This window comes from Hemicordylus capensis, chromosome 1 (assembly GCF_027244095.1).
Source record: "Hemicordylus capensis ecotype Gifberg chromosome 1, rHemCap1.1.pri, whole genome shotgun sequence".
Taxonomy (NCBI): Eukaryota; Metazoa; Chordata; class Lepidosauria; order Squamata; family Cordylidae; genus Hemicordylus; species Hemicordylus capensis.
Window position 1 is genome coordinate 34908187 of NC_069657.1, and position 23744 is coordinate 34931930.

Sequence of the window (23744 nt, forward strand, 5' to 3'; positions counted from 1 at the left end):
TGGACACAGGGGATGGAGCGCATTATATGCAGTTGCAGGACTTGTTGGACTCTGCTTCGAGTACTCCTTCCGGATCTACTTTTCGTGGGTTCTTGAGCACTGGTCTTGATGTGGACCATGAAAAAGAAGAGCCTGTCCGACTGCCCAAGACCCCCTCTTATTCACCTGCCCGTCACCAAGCAGCACAGTTGCATATGCCTGTTCCATCTTCAGGGCAGCCTCTAAACCACCAGCTTGCGCTTCCACAGCAGGAGGCACTTCAACCTTCAGTGCAACCTACACACACTTGTGGATTTCGCCACACTTTACCGGATGACTATGCAGAATACCTGCGTTGGAGATCTCTACAGGTGCCTTCTGCACAGTCACAAAATGTACCTCTCTTACAGCCGCCCCCTACTAATTTGCAACCACAACCGCAGCCACAGCTGCAGCCGCAACTTCTGATTGTGCAGCCGGAACCACATCCACCTGAGGCTATAGATCTTCAGTCACGGTCACACCCTATTGTAGTGCAGCCACAAGAACTGATTGTACAACTGCAATTACTGACTCAGCCTCCACCAGTGGTTATACTACCACAGTATCAACCGGAAGTCATGCAACCACATCTTCAACAGCCGCCTGATGTTCAGCAGGCACCTTTCATACAACCAAACCTTCAACGTCCCCCTGAAGCCCAACGTCCACTGGAAAAACCGAGTGGCAAGAGAAAGCGGAAATTGACACCGCCACCTTCAGAACCACCCTCCTCACCAGGGGGATATGGTACGGGAGAAGATTCTGATGTGAGTTCTGGGACAGAGGATGATGATATGAGTCAGAGGTCAGATCCGCGGTCTGATGTGCCTCCTAGGCTTTCCACCTCTTCAACTGAAGAATTGAAGGCGTATCACACCCTTATATGGGATATAGCGGAGGCTCTGGGAATGGAGTTGAAATCCCCAGACGCAGAGGAGATAGATCCAGTATATAACATGATGAAACAGTCAAAAGCTTCTCATCCGGTCGCGCTGACGATGATTCCTGCTATCAGTAAGACGGCAAAGACGGCTTGGGAGACCATGAATGTAACAACGCCGACATCAAAACGCCTGGAGAATTTGTATAGGATCACAGAGAAGGACAATGAGTACTTTCTCCGTCATCCTGGGCCTAATTCGTTAGTTGTTGACTGCGCCTCTATGTCCAAGGGTGGTTGCCGCCACACGACACCTGCAGATAAGGAAGGCCGGAAGGTATATTGGGAAGGAAGGTTTACAGCACTGCTAGTCTCTCAATTTGTATAGCTAACTATGCTGCCTGCATGGCCAGATATAGCCACTTGTTGTGGGATGCACTGTTGCAGGACTCTACTACAATGACACCAGAGGAATTTCAGTGGAAGTTTCAGGAAACCTATAAGAGGACAACTGCTGTCACAAGACAGCAATTGAGCGCCTTTAAGCACTTGGCAGAAATTGAATCCCGCACGATGGTGACGGCAGTAACCATGCGTAGGCATGCTTGGCTTCGTTCCACCTCACTCCAACAGGACATGAGAGACAGAGTGGAATCACTGGCATTTGATGGGAAAGGACTTTTCCATGAAGGAACTGATACTTCTATGGAGACCTTGAAAAAATCTAAATTTATGGCCCACACCTTCATGTCATCCACAGGCACAACTGGTACTGCATCAAGGAGCCGCCCTTACTATCGTCAACGAGGCAATAAGTACCAGGATAGAAAGGACTTCAAAAAACACTACCAACCCTACCAACGGTCAAAGAGATATAATCAGAAAATGAAGGGAAATGCGACTAGACAAGCGAAGGACACTCCCAAACAAGGCTTTTGACGAGAATGTTCACCCACTGTGTACACTAGTACATCCGAACACCGAAACTGTTGGCCTGTTGACACCTTGGAGAGCCAACTTATCCGGGATCACTACCACCGGTCCTGTAGTTGCCAGAAATACCATCAAACTGGCAAGCCATGCCCAAGCATGGCACAATATAACATCAGACCGATGGGTCTTGAGAATAATACAAACAGGATATGCATTGGAGTTCGAGACCAAGCCTCCATTTTCAGGTCTGAAATTCACACCTGCCACGAAAATATTACAGGAGGAGGTCAGGGTGTTACTAGGAAAGCAAGCAATTGCACCAGTGCAGTGGGAGGACAGACTTTCCGGTTATTATTCCCGATACTTTCAAATTCCGAAAAAAGGACGGTGGGATCTGAGCAGTTATGGACCTCCGGGGTCTAAATTGTTATATAGTGTCCTGAAAGTTCAGAATGATGACTCTTCAATTTATTCTACCGTTCTTGGTCCAAGGGGCGTGGGCTGCAACACTGGACCTGAAGGATGCCTACTTTCATGTAAGCATTCAAGACAACCACCGCAAATACCTCAGATTCACGGTGGGGAATCAGATATACCAGTATATGGTTCTCCTGTTTAGTCTGTCAACGGCGCCGAGAGTCTTCACCAAAGTGATGGCAGTGGTGGTGGCCTACCTGAGAACACGGGGGATGATGCTATATCCATACTTGGACGACTGGCTCCTGGTCAGCCACATCAAAGAGCTCTTAATCCACAGGCATGTCATCCACCTATTGGAGGACCTGGGTATCAACATCAACTGGAAGAAATCAAATCTTGCCCCAGTGCAGCGAATAAGTTTCATTGGGGCTGTGTTAGACTTCACGGAGAAACGTGCATATCTGCCACCGGAACGCATTCATCAAATAAGGTCGCTTATTCAGCAGTTTGTGGACTCTACGCGTCAACCAGCAGTGAGAAGCTGCTAGGCTTGATGGCCTCCTGCACCACCACTGTACATTATACAAGACTGAACATGCGGACCTTGCAACGGTGGTACCTCTGCAACTTCCGCCCCAATGTGGACAGTGAAAGGATGCAGTTGACCATACCACAGTCAGTTATAAGCAGTTTGAAAAGGTGGATGGAGGAGAGCAATCTGACACAGGGTGTCCAGTTCGCGCCACTAAGCATCACCCGCTGGGTGACGATGGATGCGTCGTTAATAGGATGGGGGGCGCATTGCATGGACCACCGCATCCAGGGAGCTTGGACACAGCCTCAGACTCGACAACATATCAACTACTTAGAGCTGATGGCGGTGTTCCTGGCCCTGAGGTCGTTCGCACCATTACTCAGGGGGACAAATGTTCAGGTGCAATTGGACAATACAACAGCGATTGCTTATATCAACCACCAAGGAGGAACAGTCTCACAGTCTCTGTGTCTCCTCGCCCAGAGAGTGTGGAATTGGTGTGTACGACATTCTGTCTATCTGATAGCACTTCACATAAGGGGGGTAGACAATTGCTTGGCGGACAGCCTCAGCAGAGTCGCCAATTTCGAGCAGAGACACAAGTGGGAGATGAACCCCAAGTACCTCAGGAAGGTGTTTGAGAAATGGGGGGTCCCCTCAGTAGACTTGTTTGTGACCTATGCCAACACAAAGTCTGCCAGTTACTGCTCACGTGCGGGCATAGGAGAGGGGTCCCTGGGGGATGCGTTCCAGCACAGTTGGAGTGTGGGACTGCTTTATCTCTTTCCTCCATTGCCCCTAGTAGGCCTAGCATTGGCACAGATTATACGGGACAGAGCGAACTGCATTCTGCTGACCCCATGGTGGCCGCGCCGGCCATGGTTCGCGCCTCTACTGCAGTTGACACAAGGCACTTACCACAGGTTTCCAGGGATGCCAGACCTCTTACAGAGAGATCAGGGATGGGTCTTACATCCCGAGGTACATGCCCTGGAAATGATGGCATGGAGGATCAGGTTCTAAATGATATGCTACTAAATAGTAGACGAGCGACCACACGCCGTAATTACGCTTGCAAGTGGAGACGTTATAGAGCTTATATGATAAAGAAAGGGATCAGGCCTTTATGGGCCACTCCAAAGGAGGTTTTGCTGTACCTTACTACATTGAAGATGGCGAGACTCGCCAATGTATCTATCAAATTGCATTTAGCTGCTATTTCAGCGTGGCATAAGGGCTGGGATGGGAAAACAGTGTTTTCTCATCCAGAATCTAAACGCTTCATGAAAGGCATCAACAATTTGTACCCACCTGTCCGAAAGCCAATGGAACAGTGGAGCCTGTGTTTGGTGTTGTCGGCAATTACAGAGCAACCATTTGAGCCTCTAGCTGTTGTGCCCCTGCATGTTCTCACACTCAAGATGGTTTTCCTGGTGGCGATCACATCAGCAAAGTGTGTAAGTGAGCTGACTGCACTTTGCGTGGACAAACCTTATGGACAGTTCTATCCTCACAAGGTGGTGATGAGACTGGATCCTCGTTTTCGCACAAAAGTGGTGTCGGAGTTTCATTTAAATCAGGAGATTTCTACCTGCTTTCTTCCAGAATGCGACTACAGATTTGGAAAGAGCTCTACATTCATTAGATGTTCGAAGGGCCCTGTTGCATTACCTTGACAGGACCTGCAGCTTCAGAAAGAGCAAGAAGCTATTTGTATCTTACAGAGGCAAATGTAAAGGACAGGCTATATCACGACAATGCCTAGCCCACTGGGTAGTGGAGCTTATTTTTCAGGCATATAAATGTCAAGGGTTGGTGCCACCCAGAATAGTGCGGGCACACTCAACAAGAGCTTATGCGGCATCGGCAGCCCATTTGTCAGGCATCAGAATGTCAGATATATGCATGGCTGCCACTTGGTCTTCTCAACAGCCATTCATCAAACATTATGCACTTGATTTGCGGATGGCAAGGGAAGCAGATTTTGGGAGATCTGTGCTAAAGAGGATTTTAGCTTAAGCTTTGGGTCGACTGCACCCGCCTCCTTGAGGGGTAGCTTGCTAATCACCCATTCCTTATGGGTACAACGGATCTCATTCCAGATAAACAGGTTGCTTACCTGTAACTTATGATCTGGATGGGATCCATTGTAGCCATAAGTCCCTCCCGAACCACCCCCGCTGCAGTCCTGTTGGAGGAGAGATGCATGTATTTTGTGGATCGTCTTAGTGCGGTCTGCAAGAAACTGAGTGAGAGACACCCCAACCGCCAATATCAACAGCACGGCACATGCAGTTGGGCGGGGCGTCAAGAGGAGCTAATTAATCAGCCTGCGTGGTCCCTGCACTAAAACAGATCCCATCCAGATCATAAGTTACAGGTAAGCAACCTGTTTTTCCTGGCAGCTCCAGTTGCAGCTCTTTTTCCCATTCTGCCTCTCCCTAGTTTTAACAAAAGACACGTTGCCGGTAGGCTAGCCAGTCATCAGGTAGTGCTGTGAGGGCTGATCAATGATCAGCCAGCCTGCACAGCTCTACCTGATAAATGGCCAGCCTGCAGGCAGCCATTAACAAAAGAGGCACAACTGGAGCTGCCAGGAACTAGAGCCAGCTGTGCCCCCTCCCGGGTCCTTAAGGCAAGCCACTTCTGCTCTTGCTGTGATCTTCCTGGGAGTCGGAGTCTGCAGTGATCCAGTGGCCCTTACTCCTTTGGCCAGAGCAGAGGCCAGAGGCTATTTCCTTTCCATTCTGCACTCGCAGGCCAACATTTTTTAAAGAAGAAAACTAAAGAAAAATAAGGTTATCTCACTAATGACAAAACAATTACTCATTCAGGAGTAAATGTGTGCAGAGTTGCATCCTGGAGATAAGAATTAAAGCCTGGATTGCTTTTTTGATACACGAAATTTGGTATAAATATTCTCATTATGCTTCAGCTTCATCAACCCAACAGTTAATTGTATTCATATAGCAGTCCTATATCTGGAGAGGTATCAGCAATGTAGAAAAGTACTCTTTTATGTGGGAAGTGATTTCCACACAAGGCCTCTTTCTTGTGCATGTAATGGGAGGCCCTTCCATGTGAACAAGAGAATGCTAAAACCCGGAACCCCTATTAAAACATTACATTGTGTACATATAGCTGTCTGTAGCCACCTAATGGTGCAGTGGGAAATGACTTGACTAGCAAGCCAGAGGTTGCTGGTTTGAATCCCCGCTGGTATGTTTCCCAGACTATGGGAAACACCTAGATCGGGCAGCAGTGATACAGGAAGATACTGAATGGCATCATCTTATACTGTGCAGGAGATGGCAACGTTAAGCCCCTCCTGTATTCTACCAAAGACAACCACAGGGCTCTGTGGTTGCCAGGAGTCGACACCGACTCAACGGCACACTTTAGCTTTATTTATTTATTTATTTAATACATTTCTATACCGCCCAAAACACAAGTTCTCTGGGCGGTTTACAAAACAATAAACAGCCAATAAAAGATTAAAACATTTCAACAATTAAAATTAAAAAGTTAAAACTATTAAAACACAATTAAAACAGTATCTAATTAAAAGCCTGGGTGAACAAATGCATATTGACAGCCCATTAAAAGTTGTAAGAGATGGGGAGGCTCTTATTTCAGCAGGAAGTGTGTTCCAAAGCTTCAGGGCAGCAATGGAGAAGGCCCGTCCCCAAGTAGCCACCAGATGAGCTGGTGGCAACTGCAGACGAACCTCTCCAGATGATCTCAATGGGCAGTGTGGTTCATAGCGAAGAAGACATTCTCTTAAATACCCAGGGCCCAAGCTGTTTAGGGCTTTATAGGTTATAACCCAAACCTTGTACTCTGCCCGGAAACTTACTGGCAGCCAGTGTAGATCTTTTAAGATAGGAGTGATATGGTGTCTCAGAGGTGACCCAGAGACCAATCTGGCCGCCACATTCTGGACTAACTGCAGTTTCCAGACTATGTAAAAGGCAGCCCCACATAGAGCACATTGCAGAAGTCAAGTCTGGAGGTGACCAGCAGATGTACTAGTGTTCTGAGGTCATTTATTTCAAGAAATTGACGCAGCTGGCATATCAGTTGAAGCTGATAAAAGGCACCTCTGACCACTGCCTCGCCCTGGGACACCAGGGAGAGTTTTGTATCCAGAAGCACCCCCAGACTGCATACCTGTTCCTTCTGGGGAAGTTTGACCCCATCCAGAACAGGCAGATCAAAATCATCACTCGAGTTCTGAGCCTGCACAATAAGTACCTCCGTCTTATCTGGATTCAGTCTCAGCCTGTTACCTCTCATCCAGCCCACTGCTGCCTCCAGGCGCAGGCATTTAGGGAGGTTATGCCTTCTCCTGATGATGTTGACATGGAGAAATAGATGTGGGTGTCATCAGTATACTGATAACACCCTGCACCAAATCTCCTGATGATCTCTCCCAGTGGCTTCATGTAGATGTTAAACATCATTGGAGACAATATGGAGCCCTGAGGGACACCATACCAAAGTTCAATTTTTGAAGAACAATCCCTGAGACACACCATCTGGAATCCACCTGAGAGATAGGAGTGGAACCATCGCAAAGCAGTGCCCCCCAGCCCAACCCCCTCAGACGCTCCAGAAGGATACTATGGTCAATAGTATTGAAAGCCTCCGAAAGGTACAAAAGGACCAACAGAGTCACACTTCCTCTGTCAATTCCCAATTGGAGATCATCCATCAGGCCGACCAAGGCAGTCTCCACCCCATAGCCCACCTGAAAGCTGATCTGAAATGAGTCTAGATAATCAGTTTCATCCAAGACTGCCTGGAGTTGGGAGGCCACCACCCTCTCAATTACCTTGCCCAGCCACAGAAGTTTGGAGACAGGCCTATAGTTGCTCAACTCTGAGGAATCCAGGGCAGGCTTCTTCAGAAGTGGTCTAATAATTGCCTCCTTAAGACAAGGAGGCATCCTGCTCTCCCTCAGAGAAGCATTTATGATCTCTACCAGGCCTTCTACAACAACCTCCCTGCCAGATAGTATTAGCCACTTCGGGCAAGGGTCATGAGAACAGGTGGTAGACTGCATTGCTCCAAGCAGCTTGTCCACATCCTCACGAATCACAAACTGAAACTCATCCAACCTAACCACATAAGAGGAGTCACTGGACACCTCCGATTCAGACACTGCAATAATTGTGGACTTTGAATCCAAATACAGGCCCGGATATGAGATTTTATCCACAAAGAAATCATTAAACACATCACAGCGGGTTATAGATGGTTCCAAATTCTGATTCAAGGGAGGAGGGGCACTCACTACCCCTCTCACAACCCTGGACAACTCCGCTGGACGTGAACTTGCGGATGCAATATGGGCCAAAAAGAATCACTACTTTGTAGGGATGAGCCCGGACCATTCCAGAGGCCATTCTGAAGGCCTCCGGACCAGTCCGGACATGAGGGCGGTCCGGCGGTCCGGCACTGGTGTGGGTGGCTCTTTAAGGGTAGGGGAGGGTGTACTTACACACACCCCCGCTGCTTTCCCCCCGCCGGTGCGTTCGTTTTGAAAAGCTTTTGTGGCGGCAGGATACCTCCCAGTGAAAGAATTATTATTACAAGCTCCAGATAACAGAACGGACTGTTATTACAATACATCTCTTTATGTCAAGGACTTACAAATGAAAGAATTATCATCTTCACAAGTCTCAGATAGCAGAACGGACAATCATTACAGCGTATTTCTCTTTATCCACTACTTTGGGAAATAGTTAAATTGTTTTGGTGTTCTGTTGTTACATCATAGTCCTCCATACTGATTTTGCAAGATTGGTATTTTCACCATCTTCATTATTCTGTGCTCTGGGCTATGTTGTAATCTGTCAGTTTTGAATCGAGTCTTCCTCCACTTGCGCTCCAGTCGTCTACCTCACTGCTTCAGCCCCCATAGTTCTTCCTTATACCAAGGGGCCAATTTTGAAGCGGGTCGGAGGGGACACTTAGGTGCGATCATGTCTACTGCCCTGGTGAGCTTGCTGTTCCAGTCCTCTAACAGGACATCAACAGGATCAGCGGCAGAGCCAACACTAAATCCCTCCAAGGCTTCTTTCTTATTCATTCATTCATTCATTCGATTTCTATACCGCCCTTCCAAAAATGGCTCAGGGTGGTTTACACAGCGAAACAACAAGCGAATAAGATGGATCCCTGTCCCAAAAGGGCTCACAATCTAGAAAGAAACATAAGATAGACACCAGCAACAGTCACTGGAGGTACTGTGCTGGGGGTGGATAAGGCCAGTTACTCTCCCCCTGCTAAATAAATAGAATCACCACATTAAAAGATGCCTCTTTGCCAAGTTAGCAGGGGTTCTTGGAACCTTATTGGATCCAATAACCTTCTTGGGCAGACCATTCTAATGGGCCCCTCGCCCCTGTGAAGGTGGGGTGTGACTATGAGTCCAACCTTAACCAGATGGTGGTCTGACCATGACAATGGGGAAATCACAGGAGTCCCCACCCACAGAGCACCATCCTGATCAGAGTGAAAGACCAGATCAAGCGTGTGACCTGCAATGTGCGTCGGTCCCGAGACCCTTATACATGTACATGTTTTGTGTAAATGACCATACATGTGTTCATTTCAAAAGTGAGCCTAGATGAAGTCCCCTTCAAATCCAGTGTACAGATGTATGTGCTCTGAAGAGAATTTGTAACTGTACATGCATACAGTTTGTACGTGCAAATTTACGTGCATAGTCATACAGATCTGTACATGCACATACAGTTCATAGATTGTACGTGCATTGAACATAACATGTGAAAAAGGCTTAAGAAAGATCTTGACTGCTTGTTCTTATGGAATGTTCTGGGGATCTGTGTTCTGCTCTGAGCTAGGAATGGAATGCAAATCCCATTCCGTGTACATCCCTAATCCGGCCTAGTATCTTGTTTTCAACAACAGGTGCTTCTAGGAAGTGTACAAGCAAGGAATTTAGGAAACAACCTTCCCCTGTTGTTTATCCTCAGCACTGAACACTGAGGAGATACTTGCTCTAAACCAGAGGTGGGCAAACTTAGCCCTCCAGATGTTGTTTAACTACAACTCGCAGCACCCCATCCAGAACCTATTGTGGCTGGAGATGCTGGGAGTTGTAGTTCGACAATATCTGGAGGGCCAGGTTTGCCCACCCTTGCTGTAAAAGGTTCAATTTCACCAGGGGTGTAGCAAGGTTGGAGTGGGCCCAGAGACAAGATTTTTAAATGCCTCCCCTCACTGAAGCTCAGCTCATGAAGTAAAGAAATCTTAAATGAGGCTGAATAGTGGTAACAAAAAGCATAGTGAGAGAGAGAGAGAGAGAGAGAGAGAGAGGATGCAAGTCATTTAATGGTACTAAAGAAAGACATGCTGTTCTGGTAGCTCCAGGTCTTAACACTCACATCGATTTTGGAGGATGAATACAACTGAAGGAAGCCCGGGCGGGTGCGTGGCTGGGGGAGTCAGTCATGTGACTTGCCTCTGGGCTCCCCCCCAAGGCAGTGGGCCCACAGACAACTGTCTCCCCTTGCCCTATTATAGTTACGCCCCTGAATTTCGCTATCATGGCTAATAACTGTTAATTTATAGATTTGGTTTTTGAGGGTGCTATCTATTTGTGGACAAGAATTACAAAAAAAATTCTATGACAGTCAATCTTGCATATGACCATATATTTTGAAGTGCATAAAATCTGGCCCTAATCTTTTGCAAGCCTCCACAATCAAACTAGATGGCTGGATACATATTGTAAACTCTATTCTAAGAATACAGACACTGAATTATCCTTCTATCCTTCTCTTCCAGTGGACTATATTAGTCTGTCATTCAACAAAGATAAAACATTGAGCCAGGTAAGACAAATAATGATAAGGCTTAATGAGGCTTAGCTGAGTAGAGTCGGGAGGATTCAGTGTATGTGCTCAGCACAGAATCTGAAAGGTAACACAGAACTGTACTTCATAACAGTTCATAACATAAGATGACATGAGTGATCTTGGTTTATTCTAACCTAAATTGCAAATAGATACTGATGTGGGCTGGGGAGGGGGCAATGCATGTTTTCAAGACCCCGGGACATTGTGTGGAGCCAGGTTTTCACCATGGTTCTGTGTGTTGTCGGAACGGGCCTAAAGAGTTTCATCCTGGTAAGTAAACTTCCTATTCTCCCAGCAGTGTGATTGCACAGAGATCACAAAGAAGAAGGGTACCTGTAACTGGAGTCCTTCAAATGGTCTTCTATGCATTTACATAACAATCACTCCCCCCGTTGGAGCTTTTAAACTATATTTTATTCATTCATTCGATTTCTATACTACCCTTCCAGAAATGGTTCAGGGTGGTTTACACAGAGAAATAATAAATAAATAAATAAGATGGCTCCCTGCCCCCAAAGGGCTCACAATCTAAAAAGAAACAAGATAGACACCAGCAACAGTCACTAGAAGTACTGTGCTGGGGGTGGATAGGGCCATTTACTCTCCCCCTGCTAAATAAAGAGAATCACCATGTTAAAAGGTGCCTCTTTGCCAAATTAGCACAATTTATCTATTGTGATAGTCAATCAAACTGAGAGAGATTGGGTGTGGGCACTCTTATATTGCATGAGTGATGCTTAAGGGACATGGCTGGAGTCAAAAAAAGAGCTTGATATAAAGCTCTAGAAGATTCTGAATTGGGTCTTGCACAGGTGCTAAAACCCAGAAGTGTGAATGTACAGAGGATCACCAGCAGAAATCCAGTTACAGGTAAGAAACTTGCCCTTTTTGTTGTTTTTTTAATATCCCCACCAACACACAAGCTTCAGTTCATTCTGAGCTTTTGTGTTTCTGACACCATCTCTACAGGTTCAGACCACTCTTTTGTGGAAAAAGGTTCCTTCCTTGGTTCTAGGACCCTGCCCTCTTTGCTTCTTAGCTGTTGAGAGAGTTTCTCAACAGTTGCACATCCACACTAGTTTCTTCAGATGTTGCCCATATTTCCTTCTGTGAAGAAATGTACCTGCAGAGTGCTGGAAAGAGAGAGAGAGAGTTGCCATAGCAACCACACATGGAGACGATTTACACAAGCAGCAGAAACCAGGCTAAGGGAACCCAGCCCGGTTTCTGCTGCTCGTGTACAGTGACGGGAATTGTGCGACTCCCGGTGGCAAGCCCACCTAAATGCCCTCCCCTTTAAACAAGGTTAACGGAGCAAGCACTCCATTGACCCTGTTTTTTCGGTCGTGTGTCTGCCACAACTATTGCAGCCACGGCGGACACACTAGGGGAGAGGGGAGGGAGCCCCCAGAAATCCACACTTGCATGGTGCATTACTGAGGCTCCAGGGAGCTGGGCAGCGCACAGCAGCACTTCCCTTCGCCCGACCCCTGGAGCTGCCGGATGAGCCGCGGCCAGGCGCAGGATCGCCCAAGCAAAGCAGCCGCTCGTCTGGTCAGGCAATCCGCCCACCCAGGGAGTTCCATGTGATCGTCTGTGGGGAGGCAAACACTTTCGGGCTTCCTCCCCACATAACAGGGTAGCCCTTCCCACTTGGTCGTGGGAAGAGCTTCATGGAATGTTGAGAGGAAGATTGACTAGGAGTCAGTTGGTGACAGTTGTAGCATTGGTTAGGAGTTATTGACTGCGTAGGACAGGAGAGCAGAGCTCAGTTTCTGTGTGGGTGACTGAACAAGGGAAATTGTATGAATTTTTGGTTATTTGATGTTCAGAGACTGTAAGAAGTCAGTAGAGCACTGGAACAATATTCTGGGGTTTGGAGTAAAAAGCCTGAGGGGGAATCGTGAGAGAGAAAGGTGCCCAGAGGCAAAACTCCTGGTTAAACAGAAAAGAGGTCTAGGTTGTTACACCAAGAATCACAGATACAGTAGAAAACACCTGTCTTAAGTTATGCAACATACAAAAGTATTGCACCCAGAAAGAAGATCCAAACTTTCTGTGTGGTGTCTAACAGCTGATTGATTTAGCAACATTGTAATGAAGTCTATGTGCCCTGCTATGCAGAGATCCTTATTTACATCTTAAGTGAATAATAATAATAATAATAATAATAATAATAATAATATTAATAATTTATTTGATTTCTACACCACCCTTCCAAAAATGGCTTACATCAAAACAAATTAGAATCAGTTAACAATTAAGATCAAAACTAAATCAACAATTAAAATCATTTAAACATTAAAATTATTACCATTAAAATCATTTCAAACCAACATTAAAAATGTAAAACCATTAATCTAATTAAAAGCCTGGGTGATAATAATAAACTTGTTATTCTTTGTCTCACTATATGCACTGAATACACATACCTATCCTGCACTCGCAAGTCTACATAACCAAGAAGTTATTTACTGAGAGCAGGGTGATAAACATAATCATATGGTGGCAGCAAAAGCAAGTAATAACCCATGAAATTCCATGAACGTGTTGACACAATTGATATAAAATTTCATAAAACAAAGCACATCCCTGGACTTGGGAGGCACCGGGGGAGAGGTGTTCTGACACCTTCTCATGGGAATTGTTTGCAAATGTACCTTCAGTATTTCACTTTTAGAATCTTCCATCCCTCTTGGACTCTTTTCACCTTTAAGAATTCTTTCATTCACTGTTCCCTCCCCTTGATATAAATTCCAAGGTGACAATGGTCACTTTCCCACAGGGTTACCACCACTTTCACTTCATTAACCAATTATTCTATAAGCCCAATAATTTAAGTATATAATAACTTTAGTATGCTTTCCAGGAATTTATCTGGAACAGATATTAAGGTAACCAGCCTGTGACTTCTTGAGTCCTCCTGGATCTCTTCTTTAAAAACAGGCATTATATGAGCTACGTTCTAGTCCTCTGGGACAGAGTCTAATTTTAGGAACAAGCGACATCCCCCCCCCATTTGAAATCCAGTGATTCCACATTTGAATTCCCTTAAAACCTCTCAGGTGGATGTTGTCTGGACTTTGTTATGTATTACTTTTTAATCTTTTGATATGTCCTATAACATCATTTAACGTCACCTGTATTTGACGCAGTTCTTTACGTGCCCTATCCTAGAACATCCACTCAGAAACTATAGGTAACTGCCCTATATCACCAGTAGTAAAAACAGATGCATGCAAAGTATTCATTCAGCTTCTTTGCAATCTCCATTCTCCTTAAGCATCCTTTGTCATCTAACAGCGCAATCACATCCTTGAATGTTTTCCTATTTCTGATGTGTTAATGACATTTTTATTGTTTACTGGATGTTTTTAGCCATACACTCCTCAAATTACCCCCCCCCCCATCCCTTATAGTCGCCCTACATTTCTTTTGCCAGAGTCTGTGTTCCTTTTTATTCTTCTCATTTGGGCAGAATTTCCATTGGCATCATCTTGAACTTGATGATGAGCTTTTCTACCCTTCTATTATTATGATTGTTTTAGATTGTGAGCCCTTTGAGACCAGGAACCATCCTATTCTTTTTTCTATGTAAACCACTTTGAGAACATTTTTGTTGAGAAGCAGTATATGTTGTTTAACTATTATTATTAATAATAATTAATGGTTTTACATAACCTCCACACATTTGGAGAGATTTGGCCCTCTTGATTTCCCCTTTATGCAGAGGCGTATCTAGGGGAAATAGCGCCTAGGGCAAGCACTGAAATTGCACCCCCTGTCCAAACATCTGACACCCATCTTTCAGATAACTTTACCATAATATCAGCTGAAAAACACAAGTCAAGCTTGTTAATCTTTTAATATTTCAAAAACTATTTAGCAGTGGATGTAGCCAGACCAAAAAATGCTGGGAAACTACAAATTTCAGTATGCTGGGGCTCATGAAATACCCAAAAACTCTGTGGAGGTGTATTTGGAAAACTAAACAGAAGTGCCTGTCTAATTCTCTGCCATGCATTGTAGCATCACTGTTATATAAGTTTTAAAAATAAATGGAGAATTTGACTTTTCCCAGATACTCTGAAAATAATTAAAGTTAACTGTGTCACTGCTTGGAATATATTCAAGTATTTCAGAAAGATAGTTAAAATGAGAGAAAGAGAGCAAGAAACTCCCAGTGGACCTTAATATTAAGGAGTTCACACTGATTCAAAGACAAACTCACCATTAATAGCCATATTATTAAGACATCACATTTAACTCACTTATCACAAGAAGCAAAGTAAGAGCAAATGAATACAATCCTAGCTCATAAGCTTCAGCTCAGTATTCACAAGCCCTGATTCTCTGTACTTAGTGCCAAAATAAATGTGTACAGTGACATATTATATATTTTTAAAGAAATAACCTGCAGCCCCTTCAGGGGGTCTTCCTAAAGGCCATGTGTAGGGGGTCTGCAAAGGCCCCCCCTCCCCCTGCTGGCCTCTAGGGCCTCGCAGGGACCATTTGATTATGTGCGGTGGCCATTTTTAAAAAATTTTTTAAATGGCCACTGAAAACAAAATGGTCACTGTGCATACTCAAATGGCCTCTGCAAGGCCTGGCATGGCCTAGGGCCTCACAGAGCCCATTTGAGCATGCATTGTGGCCATTTTGTTTTCAGCAGCCATTTAAAAAAAAATTTTTTTTTTTAAGAACGGCGCCCCCTTTCAAGTGGCACCCAGGGCGCGTGCCCTGCCTGCCCCACCCTAGATATGCCCCTGCCTTTATGTTTCATTTACACCCATCCTCCTGTTTTTGAGAAGTTTACTCCAAAAAAGGTGAAAGCTTTTTTGGGGGGGGAAGTATAAATGGTTATAATAATGGAATCTCTTCTATTTGCAGACATCATATATAGCAATCACAATAGCACTTACATTTATATACCACTCTATAGCTGGAAGCTCTCTAAGCGGTTTACAATGATTTAGCATATTGCCCCCCAACATTCTGGGTACTCATGATTATATGATTTTTTAGTTTTGCAAGACGTTGCTCATAAAAGCTTAGGGGGAATTAAAGAGTTGATCTAGCTTGCTACAATTCATCCGACTGCTGATGCCACTTTTGGCTGTGTGAGCAATTGTCAAACTAAATGATTTTCCAAAGCAAAAGTACCTCTTGAATCCAGTGCACACTGTTTGAGGACTACAGCTGTAAGAATGCAGATGTACTGCATGGTGCTTGCCATTCATGGGATGCTGTGGATGATGTCACAATACATCTGGCACAAATCCATCAGCTGCATCGTAGCACGTGCTACAGCAAATGTGTGAAATGTGCAAAATATGTGATTGTGGATTGACTGTGGGCCTGTTGAGTTTCTGCCTGGACATTTTGGGGAAGCACTGTGTCTTGTAGCAATGCATCAGGCAGAAAGTCATCAGGTGCGCCTCTAGCAAGGTATTTTGGAATCTGCACCTGTTGAACGTCTACCTAGAGGCATCCCTCCTCAAACCAAGACAAAGTGTGGGCACATGGAGCCTAATCTGTCAGGCTAATATAATATACCAGACTGTACAATGTCTTGACTGATAACATGGCATGGAAGTTAAGGTAACCACTTTTACTTGCAGTTTCCATGCTTTTTAAAGCACTAGTAAAATTGTAAGCAACTTAACTTGCATCTTAAACTGAAGTTTTTCTGATACATTAATAGTACTGAACAGATTCATTAGCAATCCTTTTAAAAGCCAAAACCATTATGTATCCCTACATCTGTTGATACTACCAGTCTATTATCTTCTTTTTAATTTGAGAAATCTTTTTAATAGGAATCTACCTGTTTCTATAGCAATGATCCATTTACAAAATGGTACAGTTGTTTGCCTCAAAGAGCAAAAGGCGAAAAGCTGGTTTCTCGACGAGTTGTTTCTTTTCTTGTTGATGCTCAGCAGAATACTGGCATAGCTGTTTTATCTCAACAGGTACAGTATGCAAAAGGACACCACTGCAGTTGATTTGCTTATATGTTATTAGATTGTTATTTAGAATGGATTATCTGCTTTGTTATGTCATTGTAAAAGTTCAAACACTAAATTATTTGGTATAATAGAGTCTCAACCTCACTTAGGTCAAAGGGCATTTCAACCATCATTACTTAAATTTTGCAATTCAAGCTCCCCAGACCCCAGCTTGATCCATATGGCCTGTCACAATTGCCAGACACTGGGCAAGGACTATGAGTGCAGGAATTGGTTCTGATGGGAAAGAATAGCATTGTTTATGTCATCAACTTCACTCCATATTACCTACTTGGTTTTTGAACATCTTCAAAGCATCTATTGCTCCTATTTTATCATAGCATCATATCAATAATATTGCATAGGATGGGGGGATGGCACTGCTTCATAGCAGGGACTGAGGATTTGATAGCCTTCTGTTCCCTTCCAGCTTCATTCTGACACATATCTTTTTTTCTCAGAGCTATACAAATTTTGTTTGAAAAGGGAAACTTTTAGAGGTGGCATTCCAGCTTTTATTGCTTTCATTCTTACACTTTACTCCAGTTCGGAGCAGCTCAAAAATTCATTATTAGGAAGTACCTTGGACTGCAGAAAGGGTCCAACAGCTTGATATGACACTGAAGGGGAGAGGATTATCTTCTTCTCCCTGGCTTGCTCATTCTGCTCATAGACAGTAGGGTCATGTGGGTGTCTGTATTTGAGCTTCATAACACACCAAAAAAGGAGAGGAGTGGCGTTTTTCTCGGCTGCTGGGTGAGGACATCTCACATGGGTTATCCTCCCAGCATGCTCCAGAGGACAGGGCAATACTAATTAGCAAAGCCTTTAGGAGGCCCTGGAGGATAGCCCTTCCCAGTTTAGTTTGTCCTGCAACAGCTCCAGAGCCGTCAACTTTGTCTGGCATCTAGCTTATTCTCCCTTATTCTGACTCTCATCCCGTTCTCCAAGCCTTTTGCCTTCTCTCACCACAGTCTTTGCTTCTTTTGACTTTAAAAAAATCAACCCTGAAAAACTTCCTTTCTCCTTCCCCACCTTGCCTTCTGACTGCCTTTTCTTTCACCCCTTCTCCCTTCTGCCGATGGAGCCTCAGTAGTCGGGCATCTTGAATGTCCTAATGCCAAAGGGGGAGAACTCAATGGCCTCCTTTCAGCCTGGTAAGCGCCCCATCACAGACCACTGCATCCTCTTTGGGAGCGTGGGGGGGGGAGAAGGGCCAGAAACACCCTGAGGGTCATTCAGGAGCCCCCTGCACAACCATCTAATGCATTAGGAAGCGCTACTGCTCCATTTCCCCCCGACACCCTGAAAGACCTGGCATCGTCGTTCTTATGGAAAAGATTTCTGAGCATCCTGCTCCTCCCGCACAGTCCTCTAACAAGGGGCACAGGCCTGTGGACATGCCGCAGCCGATTCCAATGCTATTGCCAGGTGAAGAACTGGCACCAAACAAAAACAAGAGGAAAAACTCTGCGGCAGGCCATCCCACCCCAGCAGAGCTGGAGATTCCGCTGGGGGTCAACATAGCGAACTCTCAGAGGCTTCTGGGAGGTGGAGGGAATCCGAGCACTCTGGCGCCTGACAACATGCTGACCACCAAATAGAAAGACCTGCGAAAGGCATCTTCCTTGCTGGTCACCCCAGCTACACCAGTTCTGATGAGTCCTCACCCTGCTGGGCCCATGGTCCCGATTGTGCCCCCTACTCCTAGGGTGCCCCTGGAAACCACCAACCTGTTACTGCCTCCTCCTTCCCCCTTCCCAGGGGAGGTCCCTGAGTCATGGTGGACCTGGTTCTACTCTGTGCTGAACCAAACCCTTGAACAACATAATCCCAAAAGAAGATCCACCAAAAGGCACCACAGACCCTGTGATCAGTCCTCCTCTTCTTCTCAGGACTCTTCCTCTTCTTCCTCATCTGATTCCTCTCCTAAAAAGAGAGAAAAGAGACAAAAGCGTAAATCAACCTACAAATCCAAGCTTAAAAATAGAGATCAAAAGAATCTATACACACACATAGGAAGCAGTCTTCTGCTCATTCATCCAGCATTTTGGATTATGATTCTCCAGACCCTCACACATGGGGACCAGTGGACCCCCTGCTCCCCCTGGAACCTGCCATTGCCCCCCCAAAGCTCTCCAATAACCCAGGCCACGAACCTCAGCCTAAAGAGAATAGTCTGACAGCCAACAGGTTGAGCCCTCAGCCCACTCACATAGACTTTTCCCATCTGAGGACATCTCTAACTTATTTGTTAAAGCATTCCATATCCTAAGTCTCCAAATAGAGAACCTACAGGGCACTTCAGCACCCTCAACGGAGTCTCTGGGGCTCCCTACAACCTCTTCTCAAGACCTTCTATTTCCTCTCCCTGAGATCTTCATGGAAGTAGTGAGACAAGAGTGGCAAGCCCCATCGATGCAAAAGAATGCTGGCTAACAAACATTATAGTTTTGTTCCCACAGTAGCAGCCTTGTTTTAGATGCCCCCCTTTTGACACACCAGTGGCAGCACTCACATCAGGAGCAATTCTACCTCATGATGGTGAATCAGTTCTCAAGGACCCTACAGAGAAGAAACTGGAATTTCAGCTCCGAAAGAACAATCACTCGATCTCTCTATCCATCTGAGCCTCCATAGCCGCTCCATCATTTCCAGAGCATCCCTCCTGTGGACAGATGAGCTCCTTCAACCTCCCCAACCCCCGATCCACTCAGGCAGAGGCAGATTCTACTGAAGATTCAAAAAGCCCAAGCTTTCATCACAGATGTGTCACTGGGACACTACATACAGTACGCTTCGGAGTATGGGCTACAGTAAACAATGTGGTAGCCAGACGCATGCTATGGCTGAAGCACTGGCAAGTAGATGCCATTTCTCTTTCTTTCTTTCTTTTTCTTTCTTTCTTTCTTTTTCTTTCTTTCTTTCTTTTTCTTTCTTTCTTTCTTTTTCTTTCTTTCTTTCTTTTTCTTTCTTTCTTTCTTTCTTTCTCTTTCTTTCTTTCTTTCTTTCTTTCTTTCTTTCTTTCTTTCTTTCTATTGCAGCTGTAGGCCAAACAGAGATGCAATTTCATGCCAAAATCTTTCAGCAGTCACTTTCACTGCTTCCAAACAAAGGATAAGGAAAAAATGCTTCCTTCATCCATATGCAAAGATGACAGGAGTCCTACACGACTATTCAACCAACCCTTTTGTGCCTTTTGGAACAATTTCCATCCCAGAGACAGAGACAATAGGTCACAGAGACCCACCTGGAACAGGCCCAGATTCAACACCAGGACCGCTGTCCCAAGACAGCAATTGGGCCAACAACCTAAATTCCAACAAACCTCCTGACTCTCCCAGAGTGGGAGGCCGCCTATCCAGAAATTTTTACTCCTGAGAGGCCTCCATATCAGACAGATGGGTACTGGACCCAATACCACATGGTTGCAAGATCAAGTTGACAGCCCGTCCCAACAACTGGTTCTTGCCGGCTCTTCGCTCCAAATCCCCTCACAAGCATGTGTCACTAAAGGAGGCAATACATCACCTACTCACCATCTCAGCCATACAACCAGTTCCAAAACACCAAGAGTGATGGGGTATCTTCTCAATCTTGTTCACCATGCCCAAAAAAGATGGATCGTCCAGGACAGTCCTAGACCTAAAGTATCTCAACAAGTGGGTGAAATGCAGAAAGTTTCTCATGGAAACCCTACACTCCATAGTGGGAGGTACTCCACCACACATATTACCTGGCATCCATCGACCTCACTGAGGCATACCTCCACGTAAGTGTTCCCTCTAACAAGGATTCCCAGATGTTGTTGACTACAATTCCCAGAATCCCCAGCTGCAATGGCTTTTGCTTAGAGATTATGGGAGTTGCAGTCAACAACATCTGAGAATCCCTGTTAGAGAGAAAACTGTTCCATGTTCCTATCCACCAGAACTCCCTGCACCTCCTTTGCTTCACCTATGACAGCCAACACTACCAATACACAATGCTTCAGTTTGGCCTCTCTTAGGCCCCCCGGATGTTCACCAAAGTCCTGGCAGCCCTAATGGCACACCTCCGACTCCAGTGCATCAGGATTTTCACATATTCTGACGATCTCCTGATCCAATCACAGTCAATGGAATCTGCTATCAAACATAGGAAACTGCCATACACTGAGTCAGACCATTGGTCTATCTAGCTCAGTATTGTCTTCACAGACTGGCAGCAGTTTCTCCAAGGTTGCAGGCAGGAATCTCTCTCAGCCCTATCTTGGAGAAGCCAGGGAGGGAACTTGAAACCTTCTGCTCTTCCCAGAGCTGCTTCATCCCCTGAGGGGAATATCTTGCAGTGCTCACACATCAAGTCTCCCATTCATATGCAACCAGGGCAGACCCTGCTTAGCTATGGGGATGAGTCATGCTTGCTACCACAAGACCAGCTCTCCTCACCTCCACCCTCGACGTTCTCAATTCGCACAAATTCTTAGTCAACTCTACCCAAGGTCAGCTTCAACCATGACAACAGATCAACCACCTGGGAATGATCATAGACACCATCCAGGATAGACTATTCCTTCCAGAGGAGCACAAATGAAGATCACGTAGCTCATTCAACAAATTCTCACTCTCCAAAGGGTCCCAGTCTTCAAGCTGGCCCAACTCCTGAGCCTAATGGTCTCCAGTATGGAGGCTGTCCCCTGAGCACGGCTCCACATTCTCCAGCTACATTGGTTCCTCCTACCCCATCAAATGGAGATCACACAGTGGAAGCACAAAAGGGTCACATTATCTCACTCAGTCAAGTCTTCCCTCCTCTGGTGGCGTCAGCCCACCTGCTGGGGCAAGCTGTTCCTGGATCCTCCTTGGTTAATAGTCACAACCGATGCCAGCCTTTGGGGCTGGGGAGCACATTCCTCAGGTCTCCTGGTCCCAGCAAGAATCACACTGCAGCATCAACTGAAAGCGATTTGCCTGGTCCTCATAACCTTCCAACACACAGTGAATCACAGAGATGTGCTGTGCTGGCAACACCGACAATACGACAGCAAAGGCACACGTAAATTGCCAGGGCAGGACCCGCTCCCAGTTACTTCATCAGGAAGCATCCCTACTCATGGAATGGGCCAAGTTGCATCTACCATCCCTCCTGGTACACCATGTCAGCAGCTCCCTCAATGTACAGGCGGACTGGTTGAGCCAACAAGAGTTGCACCCGGTGGAGTGGAGACTGGACCTAAAAGTATTCTCCCAACTCATACTGGCTCTGGGTCAGCCAAAGGTGGACTTATTTGCATCCCACTGCAACACCCAGCTCCCACACTTCTTCTTATGCTTCCCATGTCACCAAGTGGAGGCAGTAGACTCCCTGTCAGCCCCATGGCCCATGGAGCTCGTTAATGCTTTTCCTCCAACTCCAGTCCTCAGCCACCTCCTGTGCCACATCTGCCTATTGGAAGCGCAGGTCATTCTAGGAGCCCCCTACTGGCTGTGCCCCCATGGTTTGCAGAGATTCTTCACCTAGCAGTAGAAGATCTATAGTTCCTACCAATAACAGACACACTTCTTTCACAAGGTCCAGTACTACATCAAGATCCAGCATGGTTCAGGCTTGCCAGCATGGTTCAGGCTTGCTACCGGTGACTGAGCGCAATATCCTAAGGAGCCACGGTTATGACCCTTGCATCCTTGTTACGATCCTGGTGTGTCAAAAGCATCAACCAACAGCATCTACCAATCTACCTGGCATGTTTTCCTACATTGTTTCAGACAACACAAACACACTCCAGACACCTGCAGAGTAGCAGAACTTCTGTTTCTACAGAACGGTTTGGATATGGGACTTCGTACCAACACCATAAAATACCATGCAGCGGCTTTGATAGGTTTCCTAGCACTTCTCAAGGGCAAAACACTCAGCTCTCATCTACATCTTCAACGCTTCCTAAGAGGGGCCGCCCTCTCAGCCCCCCTCCCCCCACCCTGGTCGTCCACAGATTCCCATCATGGGATCTCTACAAGGTTCTCAGAGTCCTCCATGCACCACCCTTTGAACCCTTGAGCTTCATCTCACTCCATGTCCTTTCTATAAAGCTAGTGTTTCTAGTAGTCATCACTTCTGTGAGATGTATCTCAGAACTCAGATCTCTCTCCACCAATCCGAGATTCTGCATCTTCTCTCTATACTCAGTGACATTGATACCTGACCCGTCCTTTTGCCATCAGTCTACCACAGGTCACAGGACATTGTGCTCCCTTCATTCTGCCTGAAACCTTCTCACCCCAAGTAAAAGGAATGGCACAAGGGGACAGGTGACAGTGCCTAAGGGAATGGCACAAATTGGATGTGCGTCAGTGCTGCTAACTTGGCAAAGAGGCACCTTTTAACGTGGTGATTCTCTTTATTTAGCAGGGGGAGAGCTACTGGCCCTATCCACCCCCAGCACAGTACCTCCAGTGACTGCTGCTGGTGTCTATCTTATGTTTCTTTTAGATTGTGAGCACTTTGGGGACAGGGGTCCATCTTATTTGTTTGTTATTTCCTGAGTCATTTTTGGAAGGGCGGTATAGAAATTGAAATAATAATAATAATAATAATAATAATAATAATAATAATAATAATTAATATTCTCATCAATAACGAGCAACACCACAACACAACACCACAACACCACAACACCAGCAACAATAAGCAACAAGCAGCAACAACAACAACACAGCAACAGCAACAACACAAGAGCTCAGATATAAGATCAATGGACCTGTAAAAAAAGAAAGCAGTACATCACCTAAATGGAAGATTAGATTAGAAAATAAAATCTCCAGGCTTAGATCAGATGCTAGTAAATTGAAAGATATGAAAGACAAGAAGCTGAAGAATGAAAACACCAAACAGTATCTGATCCAAAAATACCACCTAGATTCAAGGAAAATTAGAGAAGTCCTGGAAATAATAAAGCAGCAAATAACAGCAGTGTCAAAAAAGATTAGCAGATATGAAGCCAGAATTACACAACACAGGCAGAATCTCCAATTCCAGTTGAATCAGAGACGTTTCTACCAAAGCATAGAAGGAGAAAC

The 23744-nt window shown here is 45.5% G+C and overlaps 1 protein-coding gene across 9 annotated transcripts in view; it reads left to right on the forward strand.

Moving 5' to 3' along the window:
- Positions 1-23744, forward strand: part of LOC128334016 (cation channel sperm-associated auxiliary subunit beta-like) — a 216076-nt gene that overhangs the window by 89654 nt on the left and 102678 nt on the right. For all 9 annotated transcript variants that reach the window (XM_053270222.1, XM_053270289.1, XM_053270274.1 and 6 more), the window contains 2 exons: positions 10608-10654; positions 16498-16650. In XM_053270222.1, coding sequence (XP_053126197.1) covers positions 10608-10654; positions 16498-16650 — 200 coding nt within the window. The remainder of the gene's footprint in view (positions 1-10607; positions 10655-16497; positions 16651-23744) is intronic.